The 16182-nt window shown below is 47.7% G+C and overlaps 1 protein-coding gene across 1 annotated transcript; it reads right to left on the reverse strand.

The window, feature by feature from the left end:
* Nucleotides 1–9398: 9398 nt before the first annotated feature.
* LOC125183855 (uncharacterized) lies at nucleotides 9399–15844 on the reverse strand. The gene is made up of 5 exons (XM_048072834.2): nucleotides 12326–15844; nucleotides 11902–12030; nucleotides 10021–11739; nucleotides 9789–9858; nucleotides 9399–9609 (listed from the first exon to the last, which is right to left on the reverse strand). Exons 1-5 carry the CDS (start codon nucleotides 12398–12400, stop codon nucleotides 9416–9418), a joined length of 2187 nt encoding a protein of 728 aa, XP_047928791.2. The 5' UTR covers nucleotides 12401–15844; the 3' UTR covers nucleotides 9399–9415.
* Nucleotides 15845–16182: the final 338 nt, after the last annotated feature.

Genomic DNA, 16182 nt, shown 5'->3' on the forward strand with positions numbered 1-16182 from the left:
ATATTTATGGTAACAAAGGCTGGCTTGGGAAGCCAGGAAGGAAGGAAAAAAGGAAAATAATTAAGAAGATATTACTTTGCTTGAAAGTCCCTTATTGCAGCCCTGAAGCAGGTAGATAAGGAGGAGGAGAGGAAGGAAAAATAAATCATTTACTGGTCATAAGAACAACACTAATGCACTCTGTTTCTATCCAGAAAATAAAAGAAGAAAAGAGGAGACGAGAGGAGACGAGGGGGGAGGGGAGGGGAAGGGAAGGGAAGGGAAGGGAAGGGAAGGGAAGGGAAGGAAAAAGAAAAGAAAAGAAAAAAAAAAAAAGAAAAAAAAGAAAAGAAAAGAAAAAAAGAAAAGAAAAGAAAAGAAAAGAAAAGAAAAGAAAAGAAAAGAAAAGAAAAGAAAAGAAAAGAAAAGAAAAAAGAAAAGAAAAGAAAAGAAAAGAAAAGAAAAGAAAAGAAAAGAGAAAAGAAAAGAGAAGAGAAGAGAGAGAGAGAAGAGAAGAGAAGAGAAGAGAAGAGAAGAGAAGAGAAGAGAAGAGAAGAGAGAAAAAAAAGAAAAAAGAAAGTGCTAAGAAGAAAAATCTGATTAAGTAGGAATATTACTTTACACACAATTGTACATAAATATGCCAACTTCTATGGTCCAAGGAAGCCAATTATCATTAATTACCTTGTAAGTCATATGATTTCGAAATATCCTCAACATTAATTATTCTCTGTGTTGTTTTGAAATTATTTCAGATTTGCACTTTCACCAAAAGCTGAATGATGTTTATATCTCTTGTGTATCATTAGTTCTAGAATGATGGTGTGAATATGATATATTATTGCTCTACATCATTATTTCTCTTTTTCCATTAAACAGGCAGCAAGAAACCATAGACCAGGAAAATAAACTAGTAAAAGAAAGTTTTATTTGGTAATTAGACTTCTTATTTTTTTCACACTCAATTTTTGTTCCTTCTGCTTTATCACCAAAATGAATCCTACATTGATACAATCTTTCCTAAAAGTGACATCTCAAAAGGTACCCTTTTTCAGAGCCATTAAATTACAACATAAGACATGTTTAACAGATCACATACCTGTAAAGAAAAATGAAAAACTCTGACTGTTATGCATATCAGTAATACTTTGGGCATAGTCCAATATAAACAACATCTGGAAAAAAAAAAAAGTAACAAAAAAAGTAACAGCCACCATCTTATCAATTTCATTTCTTATGCTCCTCTTCTTATTTTAATGTGAATAACTAACATGTCATTAATCACTTCCTTATTAATGCAGAGGTAAAAAGTTCTCGCTTCATTTCCCCAAAATAATTAGACATGAGCAAAATTTCTGAAGGTTTAGGCAAGATTTCCCTACCAAAATGAAGTTTAGTAGAATCAGATGTGCATTTGAAATACAAAACATCAGATTCAAAGGACCATTCCACCTTTTCCTTCTTTATACATCATCTGAATAAGTTGCCTTTGTAGAAAAATAAACACAGGACTGATGAATCAAAATGTCACAGTTTCAGAAGAAAATGGTAGCTGTGATGTGGCTGTGACTATTTCATTACATATAGGATTTCAAGAGAAAGATTTCCATGTTTTTTTTTTTTTTTTTTTTTTCTCAAGAGAAAAATTTGCCTAACTCACAAACTTTTCTGTCCATGTATATATGGGTCTCAGAAATATCATAACCTGGAGGAGTCTGAGTAAACTGCTTTAGCAGCACATGCTTTGGACTTTTTCTGAGACCAACAAGGAAGCATTTAAGGAATTGCACTTTTGCAGACAGCTATGCAGAGCAAACCAAATTCCTCCAGGAAATATTAGTCCTTCCTGGCATACTGTCCTTCCCTGTTAAAGAAAGATTAGCGTTGCTGTGTAACACAGCTATGCCTGGGGCATCAGCTCATAAAATGATGCCCAGTAATGGACTTAAACACTATTCTGTCCAAACAGAAAAAGAAAGATTGGTTATGCTCTGTTAGCACGTAGAGTGCTACTGCCTGCAAGGCTTTGCCTGGGGCTGGCAGGACACAAGTCTATCTACAGTCTCAGTGTAGTGCAGGGGCAGACCACTGCACCAGCACATGGCTCTCTGCTGGCTCAGGACTAAGTTTCCTTCCCACCTTACTCCAAGCTGCTTCATTACCTTGGATGCACAATTTTTATATTGATTCTTAGATGAACTGTCATGTAGGAGATCTAATTAGAAGGGATTCTCAGCTTGGTCTCCATAGCTATGCAGACTGCTACGCAGAAGGAACATAAAGGTAGAATCATAGAATAATAAAACCATAGAATATCCCGAGTGACCCACAAGGATCATCGAGTCCAACTCCTGACACCACACAGGTCCACACATAAATTAGAATTCAGACCATATGACTGAGAGCATAGTCCAAATGATTCTTAATCTCCGACAGTCTTGGTGCAGTGACTACTTCCCTGGGGAGCCTGTTCCAGTGCACAACAAGCCTCTTCAGTGAAGAACCTGTTCCTAATGTCTAGCCTGAACCTTCTGTGCCGCAGCTTGACACCATTCTCATAGGTCCTATCACTGGTCACTAAAGAGAATAGGTCGGCGCCTTCCCCTCTGCTCCCTGTTGTAAGGAATCTGTAGACCGCAATGAGGTCTCCCCTCAGCCTCCTCTTTTCCAGGCTGAACAGGCCAAGTGACTTCAGCTGCTCCTCATGTGTTTTCCCCCCTAGGCCCTTCACCATCTTCATAGCCCTTCTCTGAACACTCTCCAACAGTTTTATGTCCTTTTTGTGCTGTGGTACCCAGAACTGCACACAGTACTCAAGGTGAGGCCGCACCAACACAGAGTAGAGTGGGACAATCACTTCCCTCAACCGGCTAGCAATACCATGCTTGATGTACCCCAGGATACGGTTGGCCCTTCTGGCTGCCAGGGCACACTGCTGGCTCATATTCAGCTTGTTATCAACCAAAACCTCCAGATCCCTCTCTGCAGGGCTGCTCTCCAGCATCTCATCGCCCAGTCTGTACATATAGCCAAGGTTGCCCTGTCCCAGGTGCAGGACCTGGCACTTGCTCTTGTTAAGCCTCATGCAGTTGGTGATTGGCCAGCTCTCCAATTTGTCCAGATCTCTCTGCAAGGCCTTTCTACCCTCAACAGAGACAACAACTCCTCCCAGTTTAGTATTGCCTGCAAGCTTACTCAAAATACCTTCTAGTTCTGCATCCAAATCATTTACGTAAACATTGAAAAGAACTGGCCCTAAAACGGAGCCCTGGGAGACCCCCCTGGTGACTGTCCACCAGGCTGATGTAGCCTCATTTTCCATAACTTTTGATCCCTACCCGTCAGCCAATTGTTCACCCATTGTCTGATGTTTTTGTCTAGCTGTATGCTGGACGTTTTGTCCAGTAGGATTCTATGGGAAACTGTATCGAAAGCTTTACTGAAATCCAAAAAGATCACATCAGCTGGTTTGCCTTGATCGATCAGATGGGTGATCTTATCATACAAGGAAATTAAATTAGTCAAACAGGACCTAACTCTTTTGAACCCACAGTGGCTGGGACCAATGGCTGCATTGTCCCCCAGGTGTGTTTCAATAACTCCCAGGATAATCTTCTCTGTAATCTTACCAGGCACTGGCGTGAGACAGACAGGCCTGTAGTTACCAGGGTCTTCTTTCTTGCTCATCTTGAAAATTGGTACAACATTTGCTAGCTTCCAGTCTACTTGGACCTCTCCAGATTCCCAAGACTGTTGAAAAATAAATGAGAGAGGTCCCTCAATGACGTCAACCAGCTCTCTGAGCACCTTGGGATGAAACCCATCCGGACCCATGGACTTGTATGGATCTTGGTGGAGCAGCAAATCCCACACATGTTCAGGGTCAGTTGGAAGTTTATCATTCCCACCATCACGGTCCTCCTGCTCAGGGCACCGAGGGTCCCAAAGCCCAACATTGGTCTTGAAGACGGAGGCAAAGAAGGCATTAAACATCTCTGCTTTGCCTATGTCCTTGTTTGTGAGGTGACCATCTCCATCGAGTAGTAGTTCTATATTTTCTCTGGTCCTCTTTCTTTCTGTTCACATATTTAAGAAAGCCTTTTTATTGTCTCCCACAGACCTGGCCAGCTTCAACTCTAATTGGGCTTTGGCCGCACAAATTTTCTCCCTACAAAGGTGAACAACTTCCCTGTGGTCCTCCTATGTTGCCTGACCCTGCTGCCAGCAGCCATACACTTTCTTTTTGTGCCTAAGTTCCAGTGGAAAATCCCTGGTCAGCCAAGCCAGCCTTCTGCCCTGCCTGCCTGACTTACGATATTTTTGAAATTGCCTGATCCTGTGGTTTTAGGAGGCAGTGCTTAAAGACTGACCAGCATTGATGGATGCCAACACCTTCAAAAACAGTTTCCCAGGGGACCTTGCTAACTAGTTCCCTGAGCAGCCTTAAGTCTGCTCTCCCCATATCCAGGACTGAAGTTTCGGTGGCAGTTTTCCTCCTGTCACCAGAAATTTTAAACTCATAGATTAGAATCACAGAATCATTTATGTTGGAAAAGAATAGAATCATAGAATCATAGAATCATTAAGGATGCAATGAGGTCTTCCCAGAACCTTCTCTTCTCCAGGCTGAACATCCCTTGTTTCTCTCAGCCTTTTTTCACAGGACAGGTGCTCCAGCCCCCTGATCATCTTTGTAGCCCTCCTCTGGACTCGCTCTAACACGTCCACATCTTTCTATTTCAAAGGAGGTTGTAACTGTCTATCGCAAAAAAGGTTGTTATGAGATGGTGGTCAGCCTTTTTTCCCAAGCAAAAAGTGACAGACAAGAGGATACAGCCTCAAGTTGAACCAGGGCAAGTTTAGGTTGGATATTAGGAAAAATTTCTTCACTGAAAGTGTTGTGACACTTTGGAACAGGCTGCCCATGAAAGTGGTTGAATGACTATCCCTGGAGGTGTTCAAAAAACATGTAGTTGTTGTGCTTAGGGACATGGTTTGCTGGTAGACTTGGCAGGGCTAGGTTAACCATTGGAACTGATGATCTTAGCAGTCTTTTCCAACTTAAATGATTCTGTGAAATGGTTAACTCACTCTGTATACAGCAAGTTCAGGATGAAAGAAAAAAACAATAATGAAATCAGGTAAAAGATCCTAATTCTGGGGTTCTAAAGCACATTTAAGTATGAATTTTACTTTATTAACGCTTCATTATGTACCTAGCTGCTTTGCTAAGTCAACAACATAAATTGACCATACAGAGTAATAAAGTAAATTCAAGGCAGCCAAAAGCTGCTAAGCTTATTCCAGCAAGTAACCATGTTGACCTCATTGGAACTTGAAGAAATCAGATAGAATTCATTCTGAACATAAAAGTGTCAACAGTTGTTACATCATACTGTATGTGTGGAATTGGAGTCCAGAAAATACTAGAATGTAACAAAAAAGATTTATACTCCACCCCCCCCCAAAAAAAAAAAAAAGTGATTTTTAGCCAAGAATAGCTGGAAAGATAAAAAGATAAAAAAAAAAAAGATAAAAGAACCTCTGATTTTATTTGACATATGTCAGCAGCATAAAAATGCTCAAATAAAACAAAGTCATTATTCATGAAATGTCAGTCTGCTCCAGGCATTCTCTATGAAAGAACTTGTTCACGTGACTAGGAACTAGGACTGAGTATTTACTTAGAATCATAGAATAATTAAGGTTGGAAGTTCATGTTCAAGGTCATCTGGTCCAAACATCACCCTACTACTAATGTCACCCACTATGCTATGTCCCTAATTGTCAGGTCCAACCTTTCCTTGAACATCCCCAGGGACGGTGACTCCACCACTTCCCTGGGCAACCCGTTCCAATGCCTAACTGCTCTTTCTGAGAAGAAATGTCTCCTCATTTCCAACCTAAACCTCCTCTGGCGCAACATGAGGCCATTCCCTCTAGTCCTATCACTAGTGAGAAGAGGTCAACACCCATCTCCCCACACCTTCCTTTCAGGTAGGTGCAGAGAGCAATAAGGTCTTCCCTGAGCCTCCTCTTCTCCAGACTAAACAACCCCAGTTCCCTCAGCCACTCCTCACAGGACTTGTGTTCCAGGCCCTCCACCAGCTTCGTAGCCCTTCTCTGGACACACTCCAGGGCCTCTTGTAGTGAGGGGCCCAAAGCGGAACACAGTACTCAAGGTGCGGCCTCACCAGAGCAGAGTACAAGGGGACGATCACCTCCCTGATCCTGCTGACTGCACTGTTCCTGATACAAGCCAGGATTCCGTTGGCCTTCTTGGCCACCTGGGCACACTGCCGGCTCATGTTCACAGAATCACAGAATCATCTAGATTGGAAGAGTACTCCAAGATCACCTACTCCAACCTCTAACCTAACAGAAGTCGTCCACTAAACCATATCACTAAGCTCAACATCTAAACATCTTTTAAAGACTTCCAGGGATGGTTACTCAATCACTTCCCTGGGCAGCCCATTCCAATGCCTATCAACCCTTTCGGTAAAGAAGTTCTTCCTAATATCTACCTAAACATCCCCTGGCGCACCTTCAGCCCATTCCCCCTCGTCCTGTCACCAGACACATGGGAGAACAGACCAAATTCACGCCAGCATCGATTAGCACACCCAGGTCCTCTTCCTCTGAATAGCTTTCTAGCCACTCTGCCCCAAGCCTGTAGCATTGCATGGGATTGATGTGGTCAAAGTGCAGGACCCATCATTTAGCCATGTTGAACCTCATCCCATTGGCCTCTGCCCATTGATTCATTCTGTCCAGGTCCCTCTGACCGGCTTCCCTACCCTCCGGCAGATCGGCAATTCCCCCCAAGTTGGTGTCATCTGCACACTTACTGAGGGTGCACTCAATTCCCTCATTCAAGTCATCAATAAAGATATTAAAGAGGATGGGCCCCAACAGTGACCCCTAGGGAACACCACTGGTGACCGGTCACCAGCTGGATTTCACTCCATTCACCACCACCCTCTGGGACCAGCCATCCAGCCAGTTTTTAACCCGGCAAAGAGTATATTCTGTCCAAGCCATAGGCTGCCAGCTTCTCCAGGAGAATACTGTGGGAGACCGCGTCAAAGGCCTTGCTGGAGTCCAGGTAGACTACATCAACAGCCTTTGCCTCATCCACCAGGCGGGTCACCCGGTCATAGAAAGAGATGAGGTTGGTCAGGCAGGACTTGCCTTTCATGAACCCATGCTGAATGGGCCTGATCCCCTGGCTGTCCCACATATGCTGTGTGATTGCATTCAAGATGAGCTGTTCCATCACCTTTCCTGGCACCAAGGTCAGGCTGACAGGCCTGTAGTTCCCCAGGTCCTCCTTATGACCCTTCTTATAGATGGGCATCACATTAGCAACTCTCCAGTCATCCGGGACCTCTCCAGATGACCATGACCACCGATAGATGATGGAAAGTGGCCCAGCAATCACATCCACCAACTCCCTAAACACCCTCAGGTGGATTCCATCTGGCCCCATGGAGTTGTGAGAGTCCAGGTGGAGCAGCAGGTCTCTAACTGTTTCCACCTGAATTGTGGGAGGGTTTCTTCTGCTCCCCATCCCAGAATTCCAGGTCAGGAATTTTGCTTTTTTTATTATTTTTATTTATTTATTTATTTTTGCTTATGGCATAGTTCAGCTTAAAATATTTTAAAATTACTTGAACAGCAAAATATTTTATTATGATTCCCCCCCCAAAAAAATATTGCAAAATGTACCATGCCCCAGAAAAGTAGTTAGACAGTAGAAAAATGAAACTATTACATGGCAATAAAGCCAAATAAGAAATAAATGGATTATAGGTTATGAAAAAGCCTGGAAGAAATAATATAGGTTATAATCTCATAAAAATATTATTATAGTTATGAAGAGTATAACAGAACATTCAGAAGTGTCTAAAACTCAAACTAATCCTCTAAATTTCAATATATATTCAATAAGGTATTAACTGGTTGAAGTTCAACTACTGTATTGAATCAGCTGTGAACTCCACAGCACTCTATAAAAAATCTACAAAATCCGGATACCATTTAACAAAACAAATTCTCCATCAAAGTGATACATCTGACAATTATGTTGGTATCGCAGATTCATATTTTTCATGAGCTCATACACTTGCAACTAGTTTCAAAATTTGAAATAAGTAAGTGCATAAAATTAATTAGTGTTGTTGGTGATCAATACTGCCTGCCTAGAGGACACACATGGAACTTAGAAAAATTCCTTTTGGTTCAAAAATTTAGATAATGGAAAACATATAAAATGATAGATAAACTCTTTCAAGTTTATCAGACTCAGGAAGTTTGCTGATGACACAAAGCTGGGAGGAAATGCTGATGTCCCAGAGGGCTGTGCTGCCATTCAGAGGGACCTCAACAGGCTGGAGGGTTGGGCCTAGAGGAACCTCATGAAGTTCAACAAAGGCAAGTGCAGGATCCTGCACCTAAGGACGAATAGCCCCAAGTACCAGTACAGGCTGGGCAATGACCTGCTGGAGTGCAGCTCTGCAGAGAGGGATGTGGGAGTCCTGGTGGACAGCAGGCTGACCATGAGTTAGCAACGTGACCTTGTGGCCAAGAGGGCCAATGGTATCCAGGGGGGGCATTTGGAAGAGTGTTGCCAGCGAGCCAAGGAAGGTGATGCTCCCCCTCTACTCAGTCCTGGTGAGGCCACGCCTGGAGTATTGTGTTCAGTTCTGGGCTCCCCTGTACAAGACTGTAGCGAGTCCCGAGGAGGGCTACTAAGATGATGAGGGGACTGGAGCACCTGTCATACGAGGACAGGCTGAGAAAACTGGGACTGTTTAGTCTGGACAAGAGAAGACTGAGGGGAGGGAGACCTCATCAATGTGTATAAACATCTGAGGGGAGGATGTCAAGAGGATGGAGCAAGTCTCTTTTCAGTTGTGCCTAGCGACATGACGAGGGGCAATGGGCACACACTGAAGCACAGGAGGTTCTGGCTGAACATGAGGGGGCATTCCTTATCTGTGTGGGTGACAGAATACTGGAATTGTGTGGATGGCAGCATTGTCTCAAGCTGGATGACTGCAGCCTGGTGCCGTATCACTGAGCAAGCATTATGTATCGTTGCAAGGTCAGAGTTTCCCCTTGCTAGTCTTAAAACAATGGCTATTTCACATCAGACCAGTTTAAGCCTTTTATCCCTAACACAGTGACCCCAGAGTGGTCTCAGCCCTGGAGACACATGGGCTCACTGGCTCATCCGGCTTGACCTTTGCCAGCTATCACACTGCCTTGTACACCCATGATCCCTCTAGGCATTGGCACCACAGAAATGGGGACCCACTGCCCCGGGGTCTGACCCCAGCAGCAGCACTCGCAGCCTGTAGACACCCCTGCACACCAGAACAGAACAGAACAGAAGAGACAGCCCTCAGCTAGGAAAGAGTTCTGAACGATTTTATTCAGAAGCCCCGTCCTCGGGACCGAAGCTGCCATCTCTAGGGAGCTGCCTGGTTCTGGCAGCCTCATGCTGCTGCTCTCGGTCTCCTGTGATGCAGCTGCAGGAGAAAGCCCTGCGCAGAGCCCGAAGCGCTGTCCTGAAGAAGTTGGGCCATCGCCGGCGAGCCGCAGCATGCGGGAGGGCAGCGGTGCCTGTGGGGGACAGAGAGCTGTACGTGAGGGGCTGGGCAGGCACTGGGCATGGCCCTGCCTGCCCCCACCAACAAGGCTTTCCCCAGGGAGGGGACAGTTGGGCACGGTCCGACCCTGTGCGTGGAGTGCTGCCAGCCTCCGTGCTGCGGGCTGTGATGGCTCCACACTTGGGGACATACCTGGGCCTTCCTCTGGCACTGCTTGGAAGTGCGAGGAGCGCTGTGCACTGCCTCTGGGCTTGGAGGAAACCTGCGTGGGGAGAGAAAACCACAGACCTGTAGGCCACCGTTTGGCCATGCTCTGGGCCCCGGTGCCCCGGGCCAGGGGGATAAGTGATGAGGGGCCTCGAGGCCCACCGGCAGGGTCTGTGGCTTCCACACCTGTGGGACGAGGAAGGTGTACCTTGCTTACCTCTTGCAGAAGGCTCCCAACCAGGGGAGAAGGTGCTGCTTCTTCTTCCTCACATGCTGATGGGGTGAGAGGTGCTGTGCTGGCCTCCTCCACAGGGTCCACAGCCAGGGGAGGGGCTGAAGATTTTCCGTCTTCGGGCATGCAGACAGGGGTGAGCTCCTCGGGCCCGGGAACTGCAGCCATAGGAGCAGCTGAAGGCCCGGCATCGGCCTCACCAGATGGGGCAGGAGACATGCTGGGTGGGACGTCGTCTGCTTCTGCCACAGCTTCTCTCTTGGGGCTCTCTTCCCACTCTTCCTGAACATCCTGCAGAGTGGTCTTACTCGTTGAGGGGCAAAGGTAGGGAAGGCGCTGGCCCGCGGTCCTCCCTGCCATCTCCTGGCTGCCCGATGCGCTGGGTGCAGTGCCGGCAGCTGTGTCACCATCATGTGCTGCCCAGATCCCTCGCAGTCTTGGAACCCTCACGCTGCTCGGCCAGGACACGTTCCACCAGGACAACCGGCGGCCTTCCCTCTCCCCGCTAGGAATGGTCCGCATTGCTGGCAGAAAGGAAGAGCGCCCATAGACATCCCAGTTGATCTTGACCTGGTCTTGCAATGTCGACGGTCTTCCCTGGGTGTTTGTGGAAGGGTCAGGCATAGCAGCAGGCAGGGGAGAAGGCGAATTAGCATCTCTGCGTGCTGATGCACCCAGAGGCTCCTTGTCCCCCTCACTGGCAGGACCTGCGGCCTGCGCAGAAGCTGCTGGCTCAGCATTGGTTGTCCCTGACAGGGCAAGAGATGCACTCTGTGCATGGCTGACTGCCTCTCCTGCAGAATCTCCGCCAGTGTTATGGGGTGAGCCAGGCCCCTGCTGGTGGGCTGCGTCTGGGTCCTGGTGAAGGTTTGAGGTGGGTTCCTTCTGCTGCCTCCCTCCTGACGGGTCCTTGGTAGCAGCATCTCTTTGCTCCTCCCCCTGCATCAAGTCCCTCTGTTCCTCCCTTGATGGTCCTGCAGCGGTGCTCTCCAGCTCTTCCAGAGGCTCTGGCTCACTGTCCAGACACTGTGCCACATCCTCAGGGTGTGGGGTCTTGCCCTGAGGGTGGCAGGCAATGCCGTCTGCCTGCGCTGCTGGGCCCAGTGCTGCTGCCAGGGAACATGGCTTGGAGGTCCCACCAGCAGCTCTCGTGTCCTCTTGAGCATGGTCATCTGTTTCTGTCTGTGCTGCCGGTGTCTTTTCAGTCTTGGTTGCCGGCACCTGGGCTGTCCTTGCTGGTGTTGCCAGACTGCTGGGAGGGGCATGGTGCCTTAGTACCCCCTGCTGCACCCTGAGTCTTGGGCTCTTGGCTGCAGCATGGCTCGGGGGTAGCCTGTTGTGTTGCTCAGGTCTGGCCTGCAGAGGCGTCAGAATGGATGCGGGGACTTGCAGGGCTGTCCCCCAGCTCTCAGCAGTTGCTGCCATTTGCTGTTTACTCGGGTTTCCTTGAGGACGTGGGACGACCTCGGGGAGTCTGACAGCCTTGGTGCTCGCGATGCGGTCTCTGCATGGCGCAGAAGTGGTGGAGCCTACTGCTGGCAGAGCGGGCAGCCGGGGGACATTTGCAGCTCCCACTGAATGCCGGGGTGTGGCTGTCAGTGTCGCTGCCTGCCTTGGCAGAGGCAGCAAGGCTGGTAGAGGCTCTCTCCGTTCACTGGTGGCACTGCTGCGGGGCAGTGCCTGCCTCAGCTCCGGCCTGTCTGTCTGCAAGGGAAGCAAAGGAGAAAGGTCATGTTACTGTGGCCCTTTCCCACCTGCCCACCTCAAGCACCAGCCCACCTGCCCCCTCCAGCACATGCTGCCTCCTTGTCAGCAGCTCCCAGGGCTTGGGAAGGCATCTGGCCCCATCTCCCTTGGGCTCCCTACCTGTGTGTTCTGGTTCCTCAAGGCCTGTGACCTCTCTGGGCAGGGGAGCAGTGGCAGCCTGACCCCATGGATGGATGAGGACGGGCTCTGGCTGCCCGGCGGTCCTGCCTGTGGTAGGTTGGGTCGCGCCTGTGGGAAGAAGGAGGTGTGGGATGGCAGTGGCTGCGCTGCCACCAGCATCCCTTGTGGTGCCGGCACACCCAGCCCCACCTCAGCGCCAGGTCCTTGGGGCAAAGAGCTGCCTGGCCCATGCGAGTCGCAGCCATCCCAGGCCTCAGCTCTGCCCCGGGGAACCCCCCAGGGCAGGAGGACCTGGGCCTGAGCCGCGGATGCTCAGGGCCTGGCCTCGCGCCCCGGTGCCGTGCCCCGCCGCCTGGCGCTCTCGCTGCTGTGTCGGCCCTCTCCCTCCCTCCCTGTCCCGCACCTGGCGGCGCTTCTGCACGCTCGGCAGCCCTTCATCGGGCTGGGAGCGGGCCTTCGCCTCTTGCTCCTTCGACATCTCTCTGTCCTCTCAAAGAGACAAAGAAACAGGCACCCAGGGCAGCTGCTGCCTCCTGACGGCGCTGCACTCCTGGGAGTGGGCACCACGGGGGCTCGGGCCCCACAAGGCACACCGTCACCATGGGGACACTTGCCCTGTCACAATGGTCTTGTGGCCTGACGCCGCCCCATGTCACAAAGCCCTGGTGCTTGCTGTGGAGCCACCTTGCTCCCGGCAGCCTCCCGTCGAGACACTGGCTCACAGCAGTGTGGGGGTCAGGAGGCACCTCTGGGCTCCCCTAGTCCAGGCCCGCTCCGTCATTTTGGCGGCCCTCTGCCAGATATTTCCCCAGAGGCACCATCACCATCCCTCACGGGCTCACTCTTGCCTGCACTGGGGCTGTTGGAAGTGCCTGGAACCATGCCGTGTCTGGCACGGGGCAGCCCCTCATCTCCTCTCACAGAGGCCACCCTGTGGCCTCCCTGTTGACAAGCCCTTGCCAAATGCACCCCGTCCAAGCGAATGCTCCAGGCCTCAGCCCTTTCTTCCTTTGGCAGCTCTCCATGCTCTCATTCAGGGCTTCAGCCAGCATGGCTTCCTGAAGGCAAATGGTGCCTAAAAATTAAGTCTTGCAATCAGTTGCCCTCGTTCTCACGGGAGACTCCAGCTTACCAGATATCTGCTGGGAATGCAACACAGCAAAGAGGAAACAGTCTCAGAGGTTTCTATCGTCTGTGGAAGATAACTTCCTTCACTTCTTGACACAGATGGTGAGTGAGCCAATGTGGTGGTTTTACCCAGCTGGGCAGCCAAACTCCACCACAGCTGCTCTCTGCGCAGGCAGGGCGAGCAGGGAGGGCGCTCTCACTGCTGTTTTCCAACGGTGGTTGTAACCTGCTTGCGAAGAGCCCAGCCATGTATCCACCTGGCAGAAAGCCATGGCCTCAGCATCCCTTGTGGCCTCTCCAGCCACAGCTAGAGATATGGCTACCCAGACAGAGGTCTCAGGGAAACACGCGGCCTTGCAGGTCTTGGGCTGCAGGTTGTGCCCGAGTTTTCTGTCAGTGTCCGTGGGAGGTGTGCCCAGGTTGAAGAACTGCTCAGCCAGGTGGTGGAGCTTCGTGACGAGGTGAGTAGGCCAAGGAGCATCAGGGAGTCAGAGAGGGAATGGGTGGAAGCATACGCTAACATCTCTGAGACGGACTCATGAGCTAGCCACCACAGAAGAAACAAAGTTTTCCCTATCCCACCAGGCAGATGCTACACAAAAGACAAAATGAAGGGGCATTCCTTTTCTGTAAGGGTGACAGAGCACTGGAACAGGTTGCCCAGAGAGGCTGTGGAGTCTCCTTCTCTGGAGATATTCAAAACCCACATGGGTGCTATCCTGTGCAATGTGTTGTAGGTGATCTTGCTTGGCAGGGGTTTGGACTAGATGATCTTCAAAGGTCCCTTCCAACCTTGGCCATTCTGTGATTCAGCGATGCTCCAGTCCCTTGATCATCTTAGTGGCCCCCTGTTGGACTTTTCATGTGTATCTTGTACTGGGGGACATACAACCGGACGCACTATTCTAGGTGCAGCCTCCAGCTGGTCAGGAAACAGGGCTGCTGTGGAGCAGGACCGTGCCACTGGAACTCCTCACCTGCTACCTGCTAGGCTGTTACAATATGAACTACCTCTGCCTACCCCTCGTGAACTGCTGTGATTCTGTGATACTTGATGGAAAGGTATAGAGAAGGTGGAGCTATATTTCACTTGCAAGTGCACAGTGGTGGGACAACAGGTAACGGACACAGGTTGGAACACAGGAAACACATTATATATATTTATGAAAATTTCACAATAAGGTTAATCAAACATTGGAACAGGTTGCTTGGACAGGTTTTGGAAACTTCATCCTTGAAGATGCTCTTGGATAAACAGGATGGAAAAGGCCCTGAGCTATCTGATCGAAATCACTTCTGCTTTTAGTGACAGTTTGGGTGAGACAACTGGCATAGTTAATTCCCTTTTCATAGATCAGCTTGCGTTGGAATGGACCTTAAAGATCATCTAGTTCCAAACCCTCTGCCATGGGCAGGGATGCCACACACAACATTAGTGTCCCTGGGACTCATCCAACCTGTAGTTCCCAAGGTGTTCCATTCTACCCTTTTTAAAAATGGGAATGATGATTCCCTTTTTCCATTCATCTGACTGTAATGACTTTTCAAATATGATGGGGAGAGGCTTGGCAGCTACATCAGCCAATTCCCTCACCACTAAGGGTCTAAGGAGTATCTTTTTGAGTTGTCATAGACTGCATGCTCCACCGACTGGCCTTCAGTTCTAATAATGTAATTGGATACCTGGTGAAGAGCACTGCTGCATTTAATTAGTTTAATTCTCTGTTTTAAAAGGTTAAATATACACAACAGAACACTCAGTTTTCTAGAAAAGATTGGTCTATGTCATTTTAGAGTTGTGGTACATTTTCTTTTTGTTTATTGGATGTCAACTGTGTAATAGCTAGCTTTAGTTGAAATATGCTTAAAATCTCCTCCCAAACTGAGTCACTACATGGATGTTACAAAACATCTTTAGGGTTGTACACATTTCAACAAAAATATTCTCTAACTTATTGTGATAGATACATCAGTCATGAGCACCATAAGAATGATCAAAAACTTACTGAAACTTGGACTCTCAGACTTCACTAATGTCTATTGAGTTACTAAATCTTAAGGCTATGACATATTCAAAATATTGTATATCTTGAATGTGATGATCTATGTAATTCAATGTAGAACACAGTCTATTTTTTGTCAGCAAATGCAGCCAATTTATGTCATAAAACATTCATTGCTAAATTACCTATTGATATGTTTTTACCTAAAAGACATAATTAATTTATTGATTAATGTGCTGTAAATCAATACACAGGCAGATATCCTTAAATGAAGAAAAGAAAAACAAAACAAAACAAACAAACAAAAAAACAGTTCTATGATTTAAAGACTGTTAATTAATTGGAAAAAAAAAGTCTATTATTTTTTTTTCAATGCATTTCTTATTCAAGGAGAGAAAATTAATTTACCAGTCCTTGAACTGATTGTGTTCTCTGTACATTCATGCACATGTGTACAGTATAGCATAGGTGAATGGACTTAACTGGTTCTTAGCCTGAAAATCTTGATTGTTGCAAAGTTTTGGTTACAGAGGAAGATTAACTATGGATCCTTTCTGTCTATAATACTCTTGATCCAGCAATCAGTTCCAATCTCTTGCCTATCAAAGACAAAAATAAAATGTAAATAGTCTCATATTTAGACCAGGCCTGGATAAGTAAGCAATTAATCATTCAGTCTAAATAGGACTTACTACTGAAATCCTTTCTCTGGAAATTTATCAGCAGTGGAATATATAGGAAAAAAAATAATTGCTATCTAAAAATGGTGACATCACATTTAGAGAAAGTGGGCTCTGGAGCATTCAGGCCATTTAACTTAAGGCTTGCAAGTAAAGTCTACTGTCAAGGTAGGCTTGAGATCAATAGGCAAATCTATACTTGAGTTGTTATTGTCACAGAATTACAGAATGGTTGAGGTTGGAAGGGACCTCTTGCTTCAACAGGGCTACCCAGAGCAGGTTGCCCAGGACCATGTGCAGGCAGCTTTTGAATATCTCCAAGGAGGGAGACTTCACAAACTCTCTGGGCATCCTGTTACAGTGCTTCATCGCTCTCACAGTAAAGCGTTTCCTGATGTTCAGACAGAACTCTTTGTGTTCCAGTTTGCGCCCATTGCCTCTTGTCCTTT

This window comes from Anser cygnoides, chromosome 8, assembly GCF_040182565.1.
Source record: "Anser cygnoides isolate HZ-2024a breed goose chromosome 8, Taihu_goose_T2T_genome, whole genome shotgun sequence".
Taxonomy (NCBI): Eukaryota; Metazoa; Chordata; class Aves; order Anseriformes; family Anatidae; genus Anser; species Anser cygnoides.